Source organism: Thalassophryne amazonica, chromosome 7 (genome assembly GCF_902500255.1).
Source record: "Thalassophryne amazonica chromosome 7, fThaAma1.1, whole genome shotgun sequence".
In the NCBI taxonomy this organism is placed as follows: Eukaryota; Metazoa; Chordata; class Actinopteri; order Batrachoidiformes; family Batrachoididae; genus Thalassophryne; species Thalassophryne amazonica.
The window spans coordinates 109,323,327-109,347,194 of NC_047109.1; the positions used below are offsets into that span (position 1 = coordinate 109,323,327).

General features: G+C 40.5%; 1 protein-coding gene across 1 annotated transcript; it reads right to left on the reverse strand.

The window, feature by feature from the left end:
• Nucleotides 1–748: 748 nt before the first annotated feature.
• Nucleotides 749–22,524, reverse strand: LOC117514748 (B-cell receptor CD22-like). Its single transcript, XM_034175315.1, has 9 exons — nucleotides 22,443–22,524; nucleotides 21,868–22,206; nucleotides 21,553–21,777; nucleotides 19,910–20,188; nucleotides 16,771–17,058; nucleotides 16,212–16,290; nucleotides 11,030–11,060; nucleotides 1,126–1,316; nucleotides 749–1,000 (listed from the first exon to the last, which is right to left on the reverse strand). The coding sequence occupies exons 1-9, from the start codon at nucleotides 22,522–22,524 to the stop codon at nucleotides 946–948; spliced, it is 1,569 nt and encodes a 522-aa protein (XP_034031206.1). The 3' UTR covers nucleotides 749–945.
• Between the last annotated feature and the right edge of the window lie 1,344 nt (nucleotides 22,525–23,868).

Here is a 23,868-nt window from a genome sequence, read left to right on the forward strand (position 1 = left end):
ATAAGAGTAACATTAAAAAATGTGGAAAAAGTGATGCGCTGTGAATACTTTCTGGATGCACCGTAAGTGTGTTGACATTCTGAACACAATATTGCCTTTAAAAAGCTAATTTCTTTCTATGCTGCAACAGATACAGATGCACCATAGAAATTTATTTGCAAAGTGATGAAATTACTTATATGTAGCTTGACATTACAGTAACTGTGTGGAACAACAAAATTTATGTCTCCGATGTTTAATCTCAGAAAGAATGCACATTGCACAATTTGTGTCTCCAAGTTAGTCTGTGAAATAATGTGAATGAATGTACACTATGATGTGAACTGGAGCAATAAATATTTTTACTGTCTGTATTGCTGTAGAATTTTTATTAAGTAAAACGTTGCATTGTCCGTTGTATTGAAATAAAATCTTTGAAAAAAATCTTTAAAAACAAAACAGAAACAATGCTGTCATCATTAAGTAACTGTTTCCACATTTTATTTTTTTACATTTGCAGCATTTCACTGTATAATGTACTTTTTCAGGAGCTACAAAATATTTACAATATATATTTTCAGTAGTCTATATCCACAATATTTACATAAATTGTCTTATGCAAAATACTTCACTGCAAAGGTATACAAACTTTTCTTTATATATATATATATATATATATATATATATATATATATATATATATATATATATATATATATTACACACACACACAAATAGCAAATGTTGCAAACACAAAGTACAAAAAACTTTGAACTAATGAGAAGTGGAAGAAAGAATGCTGCTATGAATAAATATATCCACTGCATTTGTAAAACTGTAAATTGTCAAATATAACTGTAAATCTGTTGCACACAGATTTAAACACTGTAAACTATAACACCAATATTTCATTTATGGTAACTCAGCATGAGTTTCTTCACGATGGCTGAAATCATTTGACCAAACTCAGCTGGATTTGACCACAGTGGCATAGATTACATCGTCATCTGCAGGGTTTTCCCTGAAGAGGAAAATTAGGATGGATTACTAATCAGACCGCAGCCTCTGTGTGTCACCAAATCATCTGGAGATACTTCATTAAGAAAATGAATGATCGGGGGGGCAATTTGTGGACATTAATCTCACCTGGAGCCCTGCACCGTTCTGCTGTGACGGGACACGCTGGCATTCCTGGGTTTGATGGACACTGTTGAATATATGACCTCTTCAAAAACAGCAAGAGGCAGTGAGGGTGGCTTCTGGATGTTTGCATAAACTGGTTCGGACGGTGCCTCTGACGCCAAAGACTTTGATTCTGTCCCATTCTGCGCCTCCTGCTGCAGAGGACCCAGCACATCTCATTATACTTGCTTGGAACTTTTCAACATGGCTTTAGTTGTTTCTGCTAAAATTTCTGATTTAATACAGCATTACTGTGCAACAGCATGAAAATTTCAGATTGAAAAAGCAAATACAGTGCATCCAGAAAATATTCACAGCACTTCTGTTATGGTTTATGATGGTGATGAACCCAGTATACAGACAGCAAGCCAGGGAAGGATGTGTAACAATCCAGGTGATTTATCATGAGAAAAACGAGCAAACAGCTCAAACAGTGCAGAGGTGATGAGTATCCAAAAATACCCTCAATACGACGAAGACAAAAACCCATCGAAAAGAGAACCAGAGCTAAACAAGACCACGGCGGGGTAAAAACAGAGAGCAGGTACTTACACGAAGTGTGGGGAGCGCAAACCAAGGCAATGACAAAGACCAGGACCTTGACATGGACATTCACAATGTACCCGTGTAACAGTATATCTTCCTCCCTGGTTATTCCCCCGGTCACAGGAAGGTCAAACATTAAATTCAACTAAACAACTTTCCTGGTTGCAATTTTTGAAACTTTGCCTCCAAATTTGGCATGCACATAGTGATAAGCCTTGCTTATAAGCCATTACCTGGGATAAGTGATTGACCTTGACCTTCAGTGTTTCACTTGAGGTCAAATGTGACAGATTAGAGCCCTAGTGGTTAAAAATGATTTGTCGAGCTGCTCGTCCAGTGAGAATCACACTGTTTCAAATAATCATATTTGTCAATTTTCATGCTACATTTATATTATTCTGTTGATTCCTATCTGACACTCTTTATATTTATGACCTAGTTCGTACAAAATAAATTTGAGAAAGGTGGCAGACATTATAGAACCCCTCATTTTCATTATGTTTTTTAAACGTGTTTCTTTGCATACTATTGTGTCTGTGTGTATGTGTTTGTGTGTGTGTGTGCACTATATTTATTTATTAACTTGTTTAAATATATGTCTTAATGTTTTAGCTGCATGTTTTAGAGTACAGCACTTTGGGTCAGCTTTGATTGCAGTAAAGTGCTTTATAAATAAAGATGGTGCGGTACTGTGTGTTCTACACACACACAGTGGATATTTTATAATCAAAAAAATATAAACGCAACACTTTTGGTTTTGCTCCCATTTTGTATGAGATGAACTCAAAGATCTAAAACTTTTTCCACATACACAATATCACCATTTCCCTCAAATATTGTTCACAAACCAGTCGAAATCTGTGATAGTGACCACTTCTCCTTTGCTGAGATAATCCATCCCACCTCACAGGTGTGCCATATCAAGATGCTGATTAGACACCATGATTAGTGCACAGGTGTGCCTTAGACTGCCCACAATAAAAGGCCACTCTGAAAGGTGCAGTTTTATTGGGGGGGGGGGGGGGATACCAGTCAGTATCTGGTGTGACCACCATTTGCCTCATGCAGTGCAACATATCTCCTTCGCATCATCCGTGAAGAGAACACCTCTCCAACGTGCCAAACGGCAGCGAATGTGAGCATTTGCCCACTCAAGTCGGTTACGAACTGGAGTCAGGTCGAGACCCCGATGAGGACGACGAGCATGCAGATGAGCTTCCCTGAGACGGTTTCTGACAGTTTGTGCAGAAATTCTTTGGTTATGCAAACCGATTGTTTCAGCAGCTGTCCGAGTGGCTGGTCTCAGATGATCTTGGAGGTGAATATGCTGGATGTGGAGGTCCTGGGCTGGTGTGGTTACACGTGGTCTACGGTTGTGAGGCTGGTTGGATGTACTGCCAAATTCTCTGAAATACCTTTGGAGACGGCTTATGGTAGAGAAATGAACATTCAATACACGAGCAACAGCTCTGGTTGACATTCCTGCTGTCAGCATGCCAATTGCACGCTCCCTCAAATCTTGCAACATCTGTGGCTTTGTGCTGTGTGATAAAACTGCACCTTTCAGAGTAGCCTTTTATTGTGGACAGTCTAAGGCACACCTGTGCACTAATCATGGTGTCTAATCAGCATCTTGGTATGACACACCTGTGAGGTGGGATGGATTATCTCAGCAAAGGAGAAGTGCTCACTATCACAGATTTAGACTGGTTTGTGAACAATATTTTAGGGAAATGGTGATATTGTGTATGTGGAAAAAGATTTAGGTCTTTGAGTTCATCTCATACAAAATGGGAGCAAAACCAAAAGTGTTGCGTTTATATTTTTGTTGAGTGTATGTAAAAAACTAATTTGGAGTATTTTCCATCACATTTCCAAATCAGGTCCATATATTTGTAGAGTATATTTGGTAGGGGATTTAAAGATACTTCAGAATAGGAAATATTACTATTGTAGATAGTTATACATACAGAAAGAATACCAATATACAGTGAGGAAAATAAGTATTGTAATTTTGCAAGTTCTCCCACTTAGAAATCACGGAGGGGTCTGAAATTTTCATCTTAGGTGCATGTCCACTGTAAGAGACAGAATCTAAAAAAAAAAAAAAAAACATCAGGAAATCGCAACATATGATTTTTTTAAATAACTTATTTGTATGTTACTGCTGCAAATACGTACTTGAATACCTACCAACCAGCAAGAATTCTGGCTCACACAGACCTGTTAATTTTTCTTTAAGAAGCCCTCTTATTCTGCACTCTTTACCTGTATTAATTGCACCTGTTTGAACTTGTTACCTGTATAAAAGACACCTGTTCACACAATCAATCACACTCCAACCTGTCCACCATAACCAAGACCAAAGAGCTGTCTAAGGACACCAGGGACAAAACTGTAGACCTGCACAAGGCTGGGATGGACTACAGGACAACAGGCAAGCAGCTTGATAGAAGACAACTGTTATGATTATTTATTAGAAAGTGGAAGAAACACAAGATGACTGTCAATCTCCCTCGGTCTGGGATTACATGCAAGATCTCACTTTGTGGGTTAAGGATGATTCTGAGAAAGCTCAGAACTACACAGGAGGACCTGGTCAATGACCTGAAGAGAGCTGGGATCACAGTCACAAAGATTACATTAGTAACACATGATGCTGTCATGGTTTAAAATCCTGCAGGGCAGCAAGGTCCCCCTGCTCAAGCCAGCACATGTCCAGGCCCGTTTGAAGTTCACCAGTGACCATCTGGATGATCCAGAGGAGGCATAGGAGAAGGTCATGTGGTCAGATGAGGCCAGAATAGAGCTTTTTGGAATCAACTCCACTTACCATGTTTAGAGGATGAGAACAACCCCAAGAAAACCATCCCAGCCGTGAAGCATGGGGGTGGAAACATCATACTCTGGGGGTGCTCTTCTGCAAAGGGGACAGGATGACTGCACCGTATTGAAGGGAGGCTGGATGGGGTCATGTATTGCAAGATTTTGGCAAACAACCTCATTCCCTCAGTAAGAGCATTGAAGATGGGTCATGGCTGGGTCTTCCAGCATGACAGTGACCCCAAACACACAGCCAGGGCAACTAAGGAGGGGCTCCGTAAGAAGCATTTCAAGGTCCTGGAGTGGCCTGGCCAGTCTCCAGACCTGAACTCAATGGAAAATCTTTGGAGAGAGCTGAAACTCCAAACCTGAAAGATCTAGAGAAGAGCTGTATGGAGGAGTGGACCAAAATCCCTGCTGCAGTGTGCAAACCTGGTGAAAAACTACAGGAAACATTTGACCTCTGTAATTGCAGACAAAGGCTACTGTACCAAATATTAAAAAAATCATACATTGTGATTTCTGGATGTTTTTCTTAGATTGTGTCTCTCACAGTGGACATGCACCTAAGATGAAAATTTCAGACCCCTCCATGATTTCTAAGTGGGTGAACCTGCAAAATCACAGGGTGTTCAAATACTTGTAATTTACCATAAATCAAACTGCTTCATCTGGGACCATAAAACATCCACAAAATGTAGAGTTTAAAGGTTGCTCTATCCTGATTGAGCCTTATCAAGGTTTGGGTTAATCAGTGCTGCCCTGTAGGAATGTTGCCTGTCAGGGGTGGGGATTTATATTTATATATCCTAGGATATCCTAAGATATCTGGGGTGAAGATATACTGTTACACTGGCAAATACAGACAAACAAGTGAGTGCTTAAATAATAAAGGTCTAAGTGACAACAGATGAGCGAAAAACAAAGAGGCGGAACTAAAAGATGCACGTGAACGAACAGAACCCAAGGAGATAAACAGACAATAACCGGTGATAGATAATACAGTACTATGGACAGCAAAGGTGAGTAGAAAATAAATAACAATAGGGCAGCGCAGTCGTTTGAATCCCGCGTGATATTGCAGAATTTGACCACTTATGGGGACAGCTGCTCCCGTTGCACAATATATACACAGCATCACGTCACACAGAAAAATGCTGTACTGTTTTGTGTTTGGTTGCAATCACCGAAGCAGTTGTGAAAAGTGCAGTTTTCTTTGGTTCCCAGTGGAGAAGGGAAGACGAGGTAAATGGGGGAGGTCGTGTCGGTAAGTGTTAGCCTACACAGCTAACCAGAGTAGCTGCGTTCTGTCACCTGCACAACCGCCTCGACACGTTTGAGCTCCAAGTCATAAACAAGCCGCAACACATGTCCACTTTCCCACCGCATCGTCACTTTTGCATTTTCACTTTGTTTGCGTGTAATTTGCCCAGAAACTCAGAGAAAGTGACGTGTTTCCGTCCAAGGAAATAGAGAAATTGCGTCATATACTCGTACGTCATATTTCACCTCTTTAGCGCCCACCCTCAAACAAAAAAAACTACAAAAACTACAACTACAAAAAACTAAGAATGAAATATCAAGGTGATCAAACGTGAAAGACAATCAGAACAAAACCAAAATCCAGAATACAACAGAACTAAGACGTGGAACTAAGAATAAACAGTGCACACAAGAAGTAGGTGGAAGACGCAGGGGCGCAGACCGAAGACTGGACAGACTAACAGAAACCAATGAATGAGCACATGCAAGGGACTAGACCTAACACATACACAGGACACAAAAAGGCACGAAGGTGGTACACCTGACAACCACACACACACACACACACACACACACACACATGGGGAAGGAGCACCCAACAGGTGAGGGGAGACACACCCACACACATACAGACACAGGAAGCAGGGAGTAGGTGCACATGACAGACGAGGGGAGACGCACCCACACACATACAGGAAGCACGGGACAATAACAGAACATAACGTATAAACCTACAAGACAGGAACCATATTCAAACAGCCAGATGGGCATATTCGCCACCGCTTCACTTTTTCCACATTTTGTTATGTTACAAATGGGATGAAATTCATTTTTTTTCCTCAAAATTCTTCACACAATACCCCATAATGACAATGTGAAAAAAGTATTTTTGAGATTTTTGCAAATTTATTACAAAAAAAGAAAAAAAAAAATCACATGTACGTAAGTATTCACAGCCTTTGCCATGAAGCTCAGAATTGAGGTCAGGTGCCTCCTGTTTCCACTGATCGTCCTTGAGATGCTTCTACAGCTTAACTGGAGTCCACCTGGGGTAAATTCAGTTGATTGTACATGATTTGGAAAGACACACCCCTGTCTACATATAAGGTCCCACAGTTGACAGTCAGAGCACAAACCAAGCATGAAGTCAAAGGAATTGTCTGTGGACCTCTGAGACAGGATTGTCTTGAGGCACAAATCTGGGGAAGGGTACAGAAACATATTTTCTACTTTGAAGGTCCCAATGAGCACAGTGGCCTCCATCATCCGTAAATGAAGGAAGTTCAGCTTCACCAGGACTCTTCCTAGAGCAGGTCGCCCATCTAAACTGAGAGATTGGGGGAGAAGGGCCTTAGTCAGGGACGTGACCAAGAACCTGATGATCACTCTGTCAGAGCTCCAGCTCTGTGGAGAGAGAAGAACCTTCCAGAAGGACAACCATCTCTGCAGCAATCCACCAATCAGACCTGTATGGTAGAGTGACCAGACGGAAGCCACTCCTTAGTAAAATGTACATGGCAGCCCACCTGGAGTTTGCCAAAAGGCACCTGAAGGACTCTCAGACCAGCAGAAACAAAATTCTCTTATCTGATGAGACAAAGATTGAACACTTTGGTGTGAATGCCAGGCATCATGTTTGGAGGAAACCAGGCACAGTGAAGCATGGTGGTGGCAGCATCATGCTGTGGGGATTTTAATCATCGGCAGGACCTGGGAGACTAGTCAGGATTGAGGGGAAAGATGAATGCAGCAATGTACAGAGACATCCTGGATGAAAACCTGCTCCAGAGCGCTCTTGACCTCAGACTGGGGAGACGGTTCATGTTTCAACAGGACAATGACCCTAAGCACACAGCCAAGATATCAAAGGAGTGGCTTCAGGACAACTCTGTGAATGTCCTTGAGTGTCCCAGCCAGAGCCCAGACCAGAATCTGACTGAAAATGGCTGTGCACTGATGCTCTCCATCCAACCTGATAGAGCATGAGAGGTGCTGCATGTTCGAGATGTTAGGCTGTAACTGCTGCCAAAGGTGCGTCACAAAGTATTGAGCACACGGTGTGAATACTTATGTACATGTGATTTCTTAGTTTTTTAATTATTAATAAATTTGCACAAATTTTAAAGAAAAACTTGTTTCATGTTGTTATTATGGAATGTTGTAAGTAGAACTGTGAGAGGAAAAATGAATTTACTCCACTTTAGAATAAGGTTGTAACATAAGAAAATGTGGAAAAAGTAAAGCGCTGTGAAAACTTTCCAGATGCACTGTAAAGCAATGATACAGACAAACAAAACAAACAAACAAAAAACAACAACAGGAAACATGCTGTTAGAACTGTTGAAGGTTTTCAGATACATATTCATGTCTGTCTTTCTGGATCTCAAATTTCATCACATAATTTCTTACAACAAATAATAAGTCCAGCTGAGTTTGTGGTTCTAAATAATAATAATAATAACAGTAATAATAATAATAATAATAATAATAATAATAGAAATAAAATCCGTCATTTGCTTATTTACAAATTTTAAAATTCTGGGACTTAATTAATTACATCACAATACAAATTATGTATAAAGTCATAAGGTTTTGCTGCTACATGTCCAGGATCTGTTTACTGTTAAATAATATATTTACCCATTGTAGTTTTGAAGGATTAGGTTTACCATTTTTGTCATTGTGTTTGGGATGGTGCACTATTGCTTGTTTGGTTGTGTTTTGAAATTTTAGTGATTGATTAAGTTACATTGTTCATGCACATTTTTTTGTATTATTGCTATGAGTATAAGCTTTGCTTCTACCTTCACCCTTTCGGCCACAGGTGTTCTCTGTACGTTGTTCTTTTTATGTTTTGTTATTGTCTTTATTGTTGTTCATCTGTGTGCCAAATAAATAAATAAATTCATTCATTCATAATAATAATAATAGTCATAAATTCTGTTTGTTTGTTCATGACTTGGAAATAAAACTCTTGCAGCAATCAGGGTTAATTATAGTATTTTAAATCAGAAAAAAATTCTAGCTTCTAACATTGTGAAATGGATTTTAATTTTATCTCTTTGTTTCACATTATTCTTTTATGACATCGCAAAGATCTCGGGGATGAACGTCAGAACTCTGATTGCGCTCTGCTGTCTCTGATTAAAGCTGTAGAGACTTTGGTTTTTTAAAGCTTGAAGTCATAAGATTTTTGTAGCCATTTTAATTTTATTTAGCATTTTAAAAGGGATTCATAATGATATTGCCAATATGATCAAAATTATCTCTGTCTGGAAGCAATTTAGAATTTTGACCCCTGATGGTCAGAAATTCAAAGGGTTCATTTGCACAACGGTGTTAGAAGGAAAAGACAATATTCATTATGGACCCCCCCCCCCCCCCCCGCCAAAATATGTTCTCTTCATTAAAATAAGCTGTAATTTTGTAGCATGTTACAAAAATAAACAGATATTCTAATGTTTGGATTTCAGTAGAAAGTAAGTTTTGTCAGTTTTTGTGAAATTTGAAAGGCCATACAGCTTTATGGTAGATGCGCTCCGAGCGCTGTTGTGGCTAACCCCCAATCTCAATTCTCTTTTGTACCCCTTCCCCTTCCCCTTCCCCTTGGCCCTACCCCTACCCCTACACCTACTCCTTTAAAACAAGGGGTAAGGCGAAGGGGTATGCCTCTAGCCCTATGAATTGAGACACCCCTCTGCCTTAGGAGAAAAAAAAAACTGCCGGTGTCAAACTGCCGTCTTCACTGTCTGTTAACATGGCAACCGAAATGCAACTTGTTGCAGTAGCCTGTTTGCTCTTTTTATTTCCTTGCCTTTCTGCATAAATGCAAAGAAATAGAAGAACTCACAGATTTCTTCGATGCATCACAATCATGTCGTCTTAATTATTTTAATTAATTTGTAATTTATAATAATAATTAATAGCATTAATAATTAATTAATTAGTAATTGATTAATGTTAATAATACAAATAATAATTACTCAATAATAGTAATAATTAATATTGTTTGATTAATCATTAATTGATTGATTAGTAATTAATTAATTAGTAATTAAAATAATTTATAATAATTTATTAATTTATATAGCGGCAAATCACGACTAATCGCCTCAAGGCGCTTCACAAACATCATTTAAAAGCATAATAAAATGAAATAAGATTAAAACACAATAAAAAAATGTAAACATAAATAAGTAAAAGAAGTAAAATAATAAAAAGAATAAAAAGACACACAATCATATAAAATACTAATGATAAAACAGGAAAACAGTTTATTTATTTAAAATAAATAAACACGAAATATATCAGTCTGTGTGCAATGAATGTATACATTATACAAGTTTCACTTTTTGAATGGAATTACTGAAAGAAATGATAATTTCATGATATTCTAATTATACGAACAGCACCTGTATGTATGTTATGGGCTGCATCTAGTTCTTTCAACCTGATATTTCTTTTTCAAATTCTCCCATTTTTTTGCATCCAGCCATATTTCTTTTAGAAATTTCCTTGACAAATAATAACAGTCTATTAGGACGTCAGGTTATGTGTTACACATATACGTGTGTGTGTGTGTGTGTGTGTGTTTTCCATCTTATTCCCATTGATGAAACTTCTCATTTTCTGCCTGAAAGCACCAAGTGTGTTCAGGGCTCCCTGTCTGTTTACAAAATACACACGCGTTACAGACCTTGAAATCCAACAGCAGGGGTCGCTATTATCCAAAGATTTATGAACATACAAATTAACGTGCTTATCCTTTATCATGATTTTGTCCGTTGTGAGATATAAAAGTGTCTTATCATAGCGTTCTTGTGTATATGCATTATAACGCCTCAGCGCACGAGCGAAGTTACGATATTCTTCAGAACCACAATACGAGTATACGCAACATGTATCCAGCAGCATACATGTTGCTGTCATAGTGCCTGAAAAGTTTTTGTTCAAGTTATGAATTTCTAAACAGCGTAATTTGCAATGAAAGCCGCTTTATTTGTGCGGCTCTTTCGGTGCCATGTTTGTTTTTTTGGAGACAGCAGTAAGCTCCTCCTACCCCTCCAAACGGAGTGGTTTGTAGCCCTCAGTCTACCCCTCCGCCTCGCTCCAAAAAGAGAATTGAGACACCCCGCCGTCTCTCGTGCCCGCGCAAAATGGAGGGGAAGTGGTAAGGGTAAGGGCCAAGGGGTAGAATTGAAACTCAGCCTAAATGACTTATGGTGGATGTACTCACTTTTTTGTCAGCATGAGACTTCCTGTTCTTCCTGTATAAAAGCAGAAGGGAAAAAAAACAGATCAGCTATGCTGTGACACTCAGATTTCTTCACTCTGGACTGGACTGTTGCCCACTGAAGTGGAATCTTATTTTACAGAAGTTTCATGACAAAGCAAAATACAGCTCGAGACAGAAGAAAAAGTAGGGTGTGGTTCTCTGTCGTTGGTATTCTGAAAAAGCAACACCACACCTGGTAAGTAAAAATTTCACACTTTCTCAAGAAATTTTGGTTTCTCAAAATGCAAAAGATGGAGAACCATGTCCTACTTCTTCTGGGTCAGGCTCAAAACGTCTTAATTGCCCCTTGTAGTTTAATATATATATATATATATATATATATATATATATATATATATATATATATATATATATATATATATACACTCAACAAAAATATAAACGCAACACTTTTGGTTTTGCTCCCATTTTGTATGAGATGAACTCAAAGATCTAAAACTTTTTCCACATACACAATATCACCATTTCCCTCAAATATTGTTCACAAACCAGTCGAAATCTGTGATAGTGAGCACTTCTCCTTTGCTGAGATAATCCATCCCACCTCACAGGTGTACCATATCAAGATGCTGATTAGACACCATGATTAGTGCACAGGTGTGCCTTAGACTGCCCACAGTAAAAGGCCACTCTGAAAGGTGCAGTTTTATCACACAGCACAATGCCACAGATGTCGCAAGATTTAAGGGAGCGTGCAATTGGCATGCTGACAGCAGGAATGTCAACCAGAGCTGTTGCTCGTGTATTGAATGTTCATTTCTCTACCATAAGCCGTCTCCAAAGGTGTTTTAGAGAATTTGGCAGTACATCCAACCAGCCTCACAACCGCAGACCACGTGTAACCACACTAGCCCAGGACCTCCACATCCAGCATGTTCACCTCCAAGATCGTCTGAGACCAGCCACTCGGACAGCTGCTGAAACAATCGGTTTGCATAACCAAAGAATTTCTGCACAAACTGTCAGAAACCATCTCAGGGAAGCTCATCTGCATGCTCGTCATCCTCATCGGGGTCTCGACCTGACTCCAGTTCGTTGTCGTAACCGACTTGAGTGGGCAAATGCTCACATTCGCTGGCGTTTGGCACGTTGGAGAGGTGTTCTCTTCACAGATGAATCCCGGTTCACACTGTTCAGGGCAGATGGCAGACAGTGTGTGTGGCGTCGTGTGGGTGAGCAGTTTTCTGATGTCAATGTTGTGGATCGAGTGGCCCATGGTGGCGGTGGGGTTATGGTATGGGCAGGCATCTGTTATGGACGAAGAACACAGGTGCATTTTATTGATGGCATTTTGAATGCACAGAGATACCGTGACGAGATCCTGATGCCCATTGTTGTGCCATACATCCAAGAACATCACCTCATGTTGCAGCAGGATAATGCACGGCCCCATGTTGCAAGGATCTGTACACAATTCTTGGAAGCTGAAAATGTCCCAGTTCTTGCATGGCCAGCATACTCACCGGACATGTCACCCATTGAGCATGTTTGGGATGCTCTGGACCGGCGTATACGACAGTGTGTACCAGTTCCTGCCAATATCCAGCAACTTCGCACAGCCATTGAAGAGGAGTGGATTAACATTCCACAGGCCACAATTGACAACCTGATCAACGCTATGCGAAGGAGATGTGTTGCACTGCATGAGGCAAATAAAACAAAACTGCACCTTTCAGAGTGACCTTTTATTGTGGGCAGTCTAAGGCACACCTGTGCACTAATCATGGTGTCTAATCAGCATCTTGATATGGCACACCTGTGAGGTGGGATGGATTATCTCAGCAAAGGAGAAGTGCTCACTATCACAGATTTAGACTGGTTTGTGAACAATATTTGAGGGAAATGCTGATATTGTGTATGTGGAAAAAGTTTTAGATCTTTGAGTTCATCTCATACAAAATGGGAGCAAAACCAAAAGTGTTGCGTTTATATTTTTGTTGAGTGTATATATATATATATTACTCCTAAGCTAGTATCTCACAGAGCGGTGAATGCTGACGAATGTTACAGTTTTGGAATTCACCAACTTTTCTTACCGACATTTAGTGACAATTAGCAACATTCAAGTAAATGCAAAAGACAGTTGGCAAACATTAGCAACTGTTAGCAAATGGTAGTGATAATGTTTGCAATGATTAACAACTATTTGCCAGTCTTTTCCAACTATTTGGGAACAATTGGGACCTTTTGCCAACTCCTGGTAAAATTCCAGCTGAATGTCAGGTGAATCTTGGAGGTGAATGACCTCTTACCCCTATCGATGGAACCAACCCTATAAAAAGGGTAAGCAAACCATCCCCAGCATTTAGATTTCTCCTGACCACTGTGTAAGACAGAGCTCAGAAAATCTGCATGTAGACACTATGTAGAAGGTATAGAAGATGGATTTTCAGGATATGTAAATGAATTTCTGTCAGGAAGAACATGACTGGATGCTGCTGCAGCTGTCTTGCAGCAGAAGAAAAGAATTGTTTGTGTGCATTACTTGAACAAAAAAGAACTTTAGTGGCACGTGTTACAACTGATTGCAAACACATACATCAGTTTTGCAAACATTTGCAACTGTTTGCAGATAAATTCTGTTTGTGACCCTAAAAACATGTTACAACTGAATGCAAACACACAAAACAGTTTTGCAAAGGTTTGCAACTGTTTGCAGATAAATAAATTCTGTTTATGACCCTAAAACATGTTACAACTGATTGCAAACACACACACAACAGTTTTGCAAACGTTTGCACCTGTTTACAGAAAAATAAATTCTGTTTGTGACCCTAAAAACATGTTACAACTGAATGCAAACACACACAACAGTTTTGCAAAGGTTTGCAACTGTTTGCAGATAAATAAATTCTGTTTAGCTCTCCACCAGCACAGTGCGGGTGGGGAGCTGTTGACCCTGACTGGGGATGTTGTTGGGCGGTGGAAGGAGTACTTCGAGGATCTCCTCAATCCCATCGACACGTCTTCCGAAGAGGAAGCAGAGACTGGGGACTCAGAGGCGGACTCATCCATTACCCAGGCCGAAGTCACCGAGGTGGTTAGAAAGCTCCTCGGTGGCAAGGCTCCTGGGGTGGATGAAATCCGTCCTGAGTACCTTAAGTCTCTGGATGTTGTGGGGCTGTCTTGGCTGACACGCCTCTGCAACATCGCATGGCGATCGGGGACAGTGCCTCTGGATTGGCAGACCGGGGTGGTGGTCCCTCTGTTTAAGAAGGGGGACCGGAGGGTGCCTCCCCGGTAAGGTCTATTCCAGAGTACTGGAGAGGAGAATTCGACTGATGGTCGAACCTCGGATTCAGGAGGAGCAGTGTGGTTTTCATCCTGGTCGCGGCACACTGGACCAGCTCTACACGCTCCATCGGGTGCTCGAGGGTTCATGGGAGTTTGCCCAACCAGTCCACATGTGTTTTGTGGATCTGGAGAAGGCGTTCGACCGTGTCCCTCGGGGCACCCTGTGGGGAGTGCTCCAGGAGTACGGGGTCCGGGGTCCTTTGTTAAGGGCTATCCGGTCCCTGTACGGCCGCAGCAGGAGCTTGGTTCGCATTGCCGGTAGTAAGTCAAACCTGTTTCCAGTGCACGTTGGCCTCCGCCAGGGCTGCCCTTTGTCACCGGTTCTGTTCATTATTTTTATGGACAGAATTTCTAGGCGCAGCCAGGGTGTAGAGGGGGTCTGGTTTGGGAACCACAGAATCTCGTCTCTGCTGTTTGCGGACGATGTGGTTCTGTTGGCTTTGTCAAATCAGGACCTTCAGTGTGCACTGGGGCGGTTTGCAGCCGAGTGTGAAGCGTCCGGGATGAAAATCAGCACCTCCAAATCCGAGGCCATGGTTCTTGTCCGGAAAAAGGTGCTTTGCCCTCTGAGTGTCCTTGCCTCAAGTGGAGGAGTTTAAGTATCTCGGGGTCTTGTTCACGAGTGAGGGACGGATGGAGCGTGAGATCGATAGACGGATCGGTGCAGCATCTGCAGTGATGCGGTCGCTGTATCGGACCGTCGTGGAGAAGAGAGAGCTGAGTAGGGGGGCAAAGCTCTCGATTTACCGATTGATCTACGTTCCGATCCTCACCTATGGTCATGAGATTTGTCTCATGACCGAAAGAACGAGATCGCGAGTACAAGCGGCCGAGATGAGTTTCCTCCGCAGGGTGGCTGGGCGAGATAGGGTGAGGAGCTCGGTCACTCGGGAGGAGCTCGGAGTTGAGCCGCTGCTCCTCCACGTCGAAAGGAGTCAGTTGAGGTGGCTCGGGCTTCTTTTCCGGATGCCCCCTGGACGCCTCGCTGGAGAGGTGTTCCGGGCACGTCCCATTGGGAGGAGGCCCCGGGGAAGACCCAGGACACGCTGGAGGGACTACATCTCTCGGCTGGCTTGGGAACGCCTTGGGGTTCCCCCAGAGGAGCTGGGGGAGGTGTGTGTGGATCGGGAGGTCTGGGCTGTTTTGCTTGAGCTGCTGCCCCCGCGACCCGACTCCGGATAAAGCGGAAGAAAATGGATGGATGGATGGATAAATTCTGTTTATGACCCTAAAGACATGTTACAACTGATTGCAAACACATACAACAGTTTTGCAAACTTTGCAGCTGCATTCTGTTTGTGAACGTAAAAACTGTTCGGTAACTGTTTTGGAACCTTTTACAAACCCTGACGAAACCCAAAATTCACAGCTTTCATCAGCATTCACTGCCCTTTGAGATACTAGCTTAAGTCTGAATCTACAAAGAACATTTGCCTCTGATTAGCTAAGATTTGTACTTAAAACATTACTTGAGTACATGTACTTTCCATTAAATACATCAGCCTCATAAAGTCTGAATCAACATACACCTTTTTCCCCACATTCACGCATCTGAATTTAATCAAAGTTTCCTACTGACATTGTGATTTGAAAATTAATTTCTTTTTTCATATTATCTCATTGTAAATCTGTTGGACTAATAACAAGGTCATTTTTGTATGTTTGTGATCACATCACATGTTAAACACACAGCTTTAGTGAGTCTTCAGTGCACGGTCAACTGATGATTACACAAGTGGTTAAAAACAGCAACAAACACAAAATTATGATATGTAGCTGGTTTCTGTCAATGGAAAGTAACATTTCAACAACTCTGTCACTGACTCACCAGAACCAGAGAACTGCAACCAAGAGCACCAAAAAAAGAGCAACTACTACTCCACCTAAAATAGAGAGGGGCATGCCAACTGAGGAGAAAAAAAATTAATTAACTTTAAAAACAGTTGTATTTTATCGATAAGATAGATGCAGCTTGGACTGATACAAAAACCCTGCTCTGTACTGAGGAATATTTATGATTTTAAAACAAATATAACTGAGTTCAACCCTCATCAGTACACGTTGTGAAACTTACTAATCTGTACACCAGAACATCTTGTTTTTTAATACTATCAACAATTTTTTTATGTATAGCATTATTGCACATATAACTCCATAGGGCCACTTTGCAAGTATTTTGAAGTGCACTCCATAGAAAAAATTATTATAGAGCCCACAGTATTTAATCAAACTGGATCAAAATAAGTGAAATTGAAGCCAGTCGGATAGGTGACAGTTGCATAAAATTTTAGCTGGATAATTATAATGATTAAAAACATATATCAGCAAATATACTCTGAGGTGTACTGATTAGGGTTGAATACTTAAGATAATAAAATGGAACAAACCGTGTGAGGTTTGCATTATCAGCGGCACCTCAGTGGAGTTGTTTTCACCCCAGTGGTTTCTGGCCCGGCAGAGGTAAGTTCCGACATGGGACGACTCCATAGAGGGAAGAGACAGCACCGGTCCTGAGCCCACCTGGAGCATAGAGGTGGGGCTGGGATCAGCCATCCTCCTGTACCAGGTGTAGCTGTCTGCTGCAGGGTTTGCAGCACTGCTGCATGTCAGATTCACACCAATTCCCTCAACAACATTTGGCGGATTCACTGAAACCGAAATGTTCTCTGGTGCATCTGAAAACACACAAACTGTGTAGTTTAATCCTACAAAATCAAATGAAAAGTGATGCTTTTACAATGTCGGTGTGACAAAACAAAGTAGCACTTATTGGAGTTGAATCTTTGTCTTGGTGTCATAATGCAACAGACCTGTATCTCTTTTGGAGTTGGACTAAACTGCACCGGTGCACCTTCTGTCTTGTGGAAAACATGCCTTCAGAATTTTATCTCAACACTGAATTACCTTTTGATTTTAAAAACTCCATACCTCACAGAGGAGGTAGGGAGTTTGATGACTAATAAGTAGATGTGGGTGCCATTCTCAGTCATGTGGCAAGAAGTATTAAATTTTGTGATTTAAGTCATGAATTATGGTGACTTGACACTGGGAAAACAGAGTTCCTGTAGGATTCTAGACCAAATCATGAAGTAGTTCAAAAACTGACCAAATTTTTGTTGACTCTGTACTGTACTAGGTCAGTGGAATAAAGACTTGGGCTATCAATAGACCCAGGTTCAATTCCCATTTGCTAGTTCACAGTTGACCCATAACTGGAATAAGCAGGCATAGAAAATGAATGAATGAATGAATGATAGGTTTCCCCATTTCTCTTTGATTCATCCAAATAAAATTATCTTCTTAATTAGAAGATAATTGACTATTTATACACATTATCCCAGTCTACTAACTGTAAATGGGCACAGTCTTTGGTTGGGGGAAGTAACTTGCGATAGCTCAGAATCCCATCCAGAGGGAGTCAAAGACTCTCATCCGCTTCACGCTAAGGAATCTGGTAATGCGTACAGGCACCAATGGGCCTCAGGGCCTATGTAGTACTTACTTCTTCTTTCTATCTCCATGTTTATTTTTTATAAACATAATGCTAACTATCATGAATTTGATTAATGTTGCTAGGCAACAGTCCAGTCAAAAGCAGACATAAATACATACCCATATATAACTGACTTTTATATGTAAGATTTATCTCATGGGTAATGACTTGAGTTATGGATGTTGGTGTTACCATTAGTAGAGCAGTGGGTTGATCTCTCTCCCAAGATGGTTGATGAAAATATCTTGGTAAAGAACTCAATGTCCACTCTAGTTTTTTTTAATCTCTGTGACTCAGACATTCCAGTTACCTAGTGCATAACACTATTAGTGCAACCACTACTTAATCAACATGTAAAGGAGGTGTATTAAGTATAGTATTGCCTTACTTACTGTACTACTTACTATAACTATAAATTACTATAAACTATACTGATCTGTTTTTGGGAAGTTTATAGAGTAGCATATATTTCTGTGTATAAAAATATCAACCCCAGAATATGTGTGCATTTGTACTTTAGGGGGAAAACCAGTAATCCTGTTCTTGGCTTCACCTCCCTTCAAACAATAACTACCACAAACAGATCAGATCTCTGAGTGAACTTAACACCACTCTGCTATCAACGGTTAAGCATCAGTCATTTGGGTCAACATTCATTCTTTCATAATTATATGAGTCACACTTGTTCAATTAATTTTGTTAGCTATAATATAAAGTTCAGTTTTACTATTTATAAAAATGAGATTAAATATGTCATTAAGGCTCCTGTAAAGCTGAAACTAAAATTTGAATATATTCAGACTTGATGGTTTTAATTTTCCTATTTCTAAATTTATACCTATTCAATTACACATTGATTAATGAAGGAATATTCATTGATCGGTGTTGTTTTCATCAGTTTATAATGTAAAACAAGCCCCTTTGTCTAATAATTCTCATGTGTTATTTCTCTCCTTCATGCTCTCTGGTGAGACCTCTACAACTTATCTTCGTGATCTGACATATCCTCCCATGTTTTCTCCGTGTAGCTTTACGTCCTCTTTACTGATTTCCTGGTTCACTTGTTTCTGTACTTCTTTGAATAATTGTTTGCAGGCCTTCAGAACCTCTCACTATGTGTTACCTCCTTGCCAGATTGTCCAGTTTCATGCATGCTCTCTCACGGTGTTTCTTCGTGTTTGCCTATATGTTATTGCCCAACATTATTTCATGTTTTCTCAGTCTTGTACGCCAGTTTCAGATTTGGTCATCTGGTGTGACAGATTTCTGTGTACCGAACCTCTACTTCTGTTTGCTGATTGGCCCGATTACTCATATACTTGACCTCTGCCTGTGTAAGGGACCAATCTGCCAGCCTGCCTCTGTAAGAGCCATTGTTGTGTCTGGATTCTTGATCTAGAGTGCTGGACTTTGTATAATAACCAGCTTTTACACAACCATTGTTGTGGTTCTCTACGCTGGGGTGAAGTTTTCTTTTCATGAGTATTCCTGTTTCTTCTTATATCTCAGATATCATATGAGTCAACCAAACAGATCTCTGCACTGTCCAGCTCATCTGCTCCACACTGCTCCCTGGTGGTTTGCTTGCTCCCTGTCCTCCCTCGCTTCTCTCTCCACCTCACCAAAATCGCCATCACTCACCTCATTGATTCCCTAATGTCAAAATCGTCTTTCCCTGATACTACTACATCCCAAGTCACTTCCACGGATCTCCACCATCACTCTCCATGCACTCTAGAGGATGAGCAGATTCCAAACCTGGTTAGAAGACTGTTTACCAATGCTGGTTTCCTATCTTCCTTCACCTGCTGCACACCTGACCTCCATTCAGTTCCCTTTCCTGGAACCATCTGTCTTCACCTGCAGCAAACCTCACCTCCACCGAACTCCATTTCATAGAAGCTCATGATATACCTTTCTTTGTTTGATCGAACTTGGCGTCCCGCATTTGGATGACTTTGATGCTTGCAACTTAGAGTTTGAATAATAGACTGAGAGATATATGAAAGAGAATTTTAAGATTGCATACTTACACTGTACGTCAAGATCAACCTCTGTGGAGTTGGCGATTCGGACGCCCCCCCAAGTGATACCATTCTGGGCCTGACAGTGGTATCGCCCGCTGTGGCCGGGCCAAACGTCAGAGATGGTGTAGTTTTCTCCCGAGCTGATAAAATCTCTGTCCTTAAACAACCTGTACGCCCCTGGTCTCACAGGCGGGTTGGCGTCGCTTTTGCAGGTAAAAGTCACCAAACTCCCTTTTAAGACAACTCCTGATGGATTTGTTGACAAGGTGACATTTTTTGGAGCATCTGAGGAGAGATTAGGATAATTAACAAACTAAAACTGCCAACTGTCTTAATCAAACCACCTCAGTGTGCATCCGCTCAGAAGACTCGAAAACTCTTCTTTTGATTAACTCAAAAATTTTGCACAACATATGGTGCCACCCAGGGGTTCCTGGTCAATAGAGGCCGTGAGGGCGCCTCCACCTCAAGATATTGAGAAAAGGAAATACACAGCATAATTAATAAATAAGAAACAACTATGGCTTGCTCAGAGACGAAGCATCCAAATGTCTGTGAGTGTCAGTGTTTTCATTTAATTTTTGTTAGTAAAACTAAAGCCCATTTTCTGGTTGGGTCACCAGTCGTATCAAAGTCTATGGAAAATTGTAAACTTTCATAACCTGAGGCTGAGTTTTAATTTGAGCATCAAACTTCTCCTCAGGGATGCAGCCCTGTGCATCATATTTCTCTTGTCATTTTATTGGGCAATGGACACATCCCAAATCATTCAGTTCCAGCACAGGAGTTTGACTCACCTGCCATCACAGAAAAAGTGTTGGTACACAGACGACTGCCACGGCTTCTGTGTTCCAAGTCCAAATTCCTACCTTTGTCCTATTTCGTCTTTGTGCTTTTATGATCAGCATGCGACATAATTTGAAGCAAAGCTCAGTGCAAAACAATCCTTTTGGAATCGTAAAGCATGATTTGAAACTTTGACTCAAATCTTTTGCCGAATTCAAAACAAGAAGCTTACTGTGGATTAACTAAGTTAAGATACCTAGTTATCGATTGATAATGTTAGATATCAAGGTAGGATATCACATAACTGACAGCTGAAGCACTCTGGAGTATTTGAAGCTTTGAATCAAAGCTTTAAATTGAAGGTAGTCTCATAGGCTGAATAAAAAAACAAGAAGTGGGTGGTGAGCAGCACTTGGCCAAAAATCCTCAGCAAACAATGAGTTTTAAAGTATATCTGTGGTTCATATACATGAGACATGCGCCTGTTTAGAACAATAATAACACACTCTGAAGGGCCGCCTGAACAGCTTACAGTGGTTCTACACCATGATCATTAAATACATTAATCACTGTCATCTGATGGTAGGTGTGTGTGCAAATATATACTCAGTTACCAGTTTATTAGGTACCCCTAGTGACATGTAATTCAACCCTGCAACAAGTCCCCCCATCATGAAGAAGTGAAGGTGAAAAACCAATACCACAGGCCAGCACGGGTTTCAGTGTCTCACTTTGACCACCAGTTTCTCCTTTACTGAGTGAGCTGTAGTCACTGTTTCTTAAGTGCTCCAGCTCAAAAATAACCTGTGGAAAAAAAAAGGTTGTGACAAGTTAAAGGGTAATTTTCAGGATTGCGTACTTACATCGAACATTCAGAGCCACAGACGCAGATCTGACTTCCTGTTGTTCTCTGATGGCACAGCTGTAACTCCCAGCATCCTCGATCTTTGCCTGGAAAACTCGATTTTGGACTGGTTGTCCATCTCTGAACCAGACAAAAGCTGGAGGTGATGGACAACCTAACAAACAGGACAGGATGACCTGGTTTCCCTCGTCTGCAGTTTCTGGCTGCACGGTGGCGGTCATCTCTGAGGACAAAAGCAAAAGCATAAATGATGCTCTTTTATTCTTGATGGATTTAACCTTTTTAAATAATAGTTTTCATGAATTGCTATTACCTTTAATATTCAAATAAGCATATGTTTTACTCCTCCACCTATTTAAGGTTGTTGTAAAACTAAATGTGTACAGTCCGCTATCCCTGCTTTGTGCATTATTGATCTTCAGGCTGCAGTCATGTCTGAAGTTGCCGACATATTCAAAGTGGTTTGGGTCTGAAGTGAGATCATAGACAGATACCAATGTCCACTTGCCAGAAGCGGACACCGCTTTATACCAGGCAACTGAGGTGACAAAATTAATTATAGGGTAGTCATAGGAGCACGTTATGATGGTGGTTGATCCTTTCACAGCACATGGGTTATTGAAGGTCACCCCCCAGTCTCCACCAAAAACACCTAAAAAAAAAAAAGGAAGATGTTATATTTTTTTCTTCCTCCAGTACAGACGTTACATGATCATTTCGACAAATTGTCGGGTTTTATAATACTGGAGGTTGTTTGGTCAAAAAATGCAAACATGTGGCAGACTGAGTTAAATGATTTAATTATAATTAAATCATTTAACTCAGTAATTAATTATAAAATGATGCATCACTTTAAAGGAAACTTAATGACAGAAAAAGTTTCCTTACCTTGCAAAATTACCAGAACAACCAGAATTGCACTTTCCATCTTGAGGATTAACCCTGAAACGACACACATTATGTGCCTCATTAAGAAATGTCATCTGAAAAGAACAAAGCAACAAAAGCAGCTTTAAATTTATACACTGAAAAAAGAGAATAGTTGAAGCAACTTAAAAAGAGTTACAGTTGGTAAAACCTGAATGAATTAAATAGCTTGAACTTATGTTTATAAGTTAGAGTTTATCTAACTTGCTAACAAGTTCAAAAAACTTAATTCATTCAGGTTTCACCAATTGTAACTTTTTTAAGTTGTTTTTTTTTCAGTGTGGTTTTCACCTTGTTTCTGAAATTGCAGAAATGAACTGTCAGAAAGGCAATGGTAATTGTACTCACCACATGAAGCAGAGTGATGATAAATTTGCTGAAGGCAAATAAAATGAAAAGTGAGTGAAATGCAGAAGTGGGCAGCAGATTAATAACACCAGCCCTCCCCGTCATAGAGCTGATGACATGAAATGTTCCAACAGGGTGAACACAGAGGAAGTTGTGCTCACACATCAGAGATTACGAGAAGAAAGTTGACACAGACTCACGTTTTCTCAGATGACTTGAATCCTAATGATTTTTCAGGGTTAGTATTTGGCTACATCCAAATAATACTAACAGCAGCTCTGTAGTTTACAGCTCTGGTTCCCAACCGGAATCTGAGCCACCCCCACTTAGGGAGGAACCAAAGATCACAGGGGGTAGCCTAGATTTTGTTTACCCTGAGATTATTACAATTTATTCAATAAAGTCATAATAACACACTTGACAATAAAAACTATTTAAAAAGGTAATTTTCTTTTGGTGAACCAAAGAGAAAAGGGGGAAACCCTATTACATCATTTTTCTATTTACCAAAAAAAAAAAAAAAAAAAAAAAAAAGAGAAAAGGAAAGGGAAAAAAACAAAAAAAAGGAATAAATCAATTTATTGTTTTGGAGGGAGGGGGAACCACTATATTAGGCAACAAGCAGAACGTCACAATCCACAGGGTGTCCGAATGCTCAGCAGGCAATTAGTTGTAGTTGAATGGTACCCAGATGATCTACGACTTCTACAATCCCTGGCAAAAATTATGGAATCACCGGCCTCGGAGGATGTTCATTCAGTTGTTTAATTTTGTAGAAAAAAAGCAGATCACAGACATGACACAAAACTAAAGTCATTTCAAATGGCAACTTTCTGAAAAACAAAAGAACGCTCCAACACATCACTAGTATTTTGTTGCACCACCTCTGGCTTTTATAACAGCTTGCAGTCTCTGAGGCATGAACTTAATGAGTGACAAACAGTACTCTTCATCAATCTGGCTCCAACTTTCTCTGATTGCTGTTGCCAGATCAGCTTTGCAGGTTGGAGCCTTGTCATGGACCATTTTCTTCAACTTC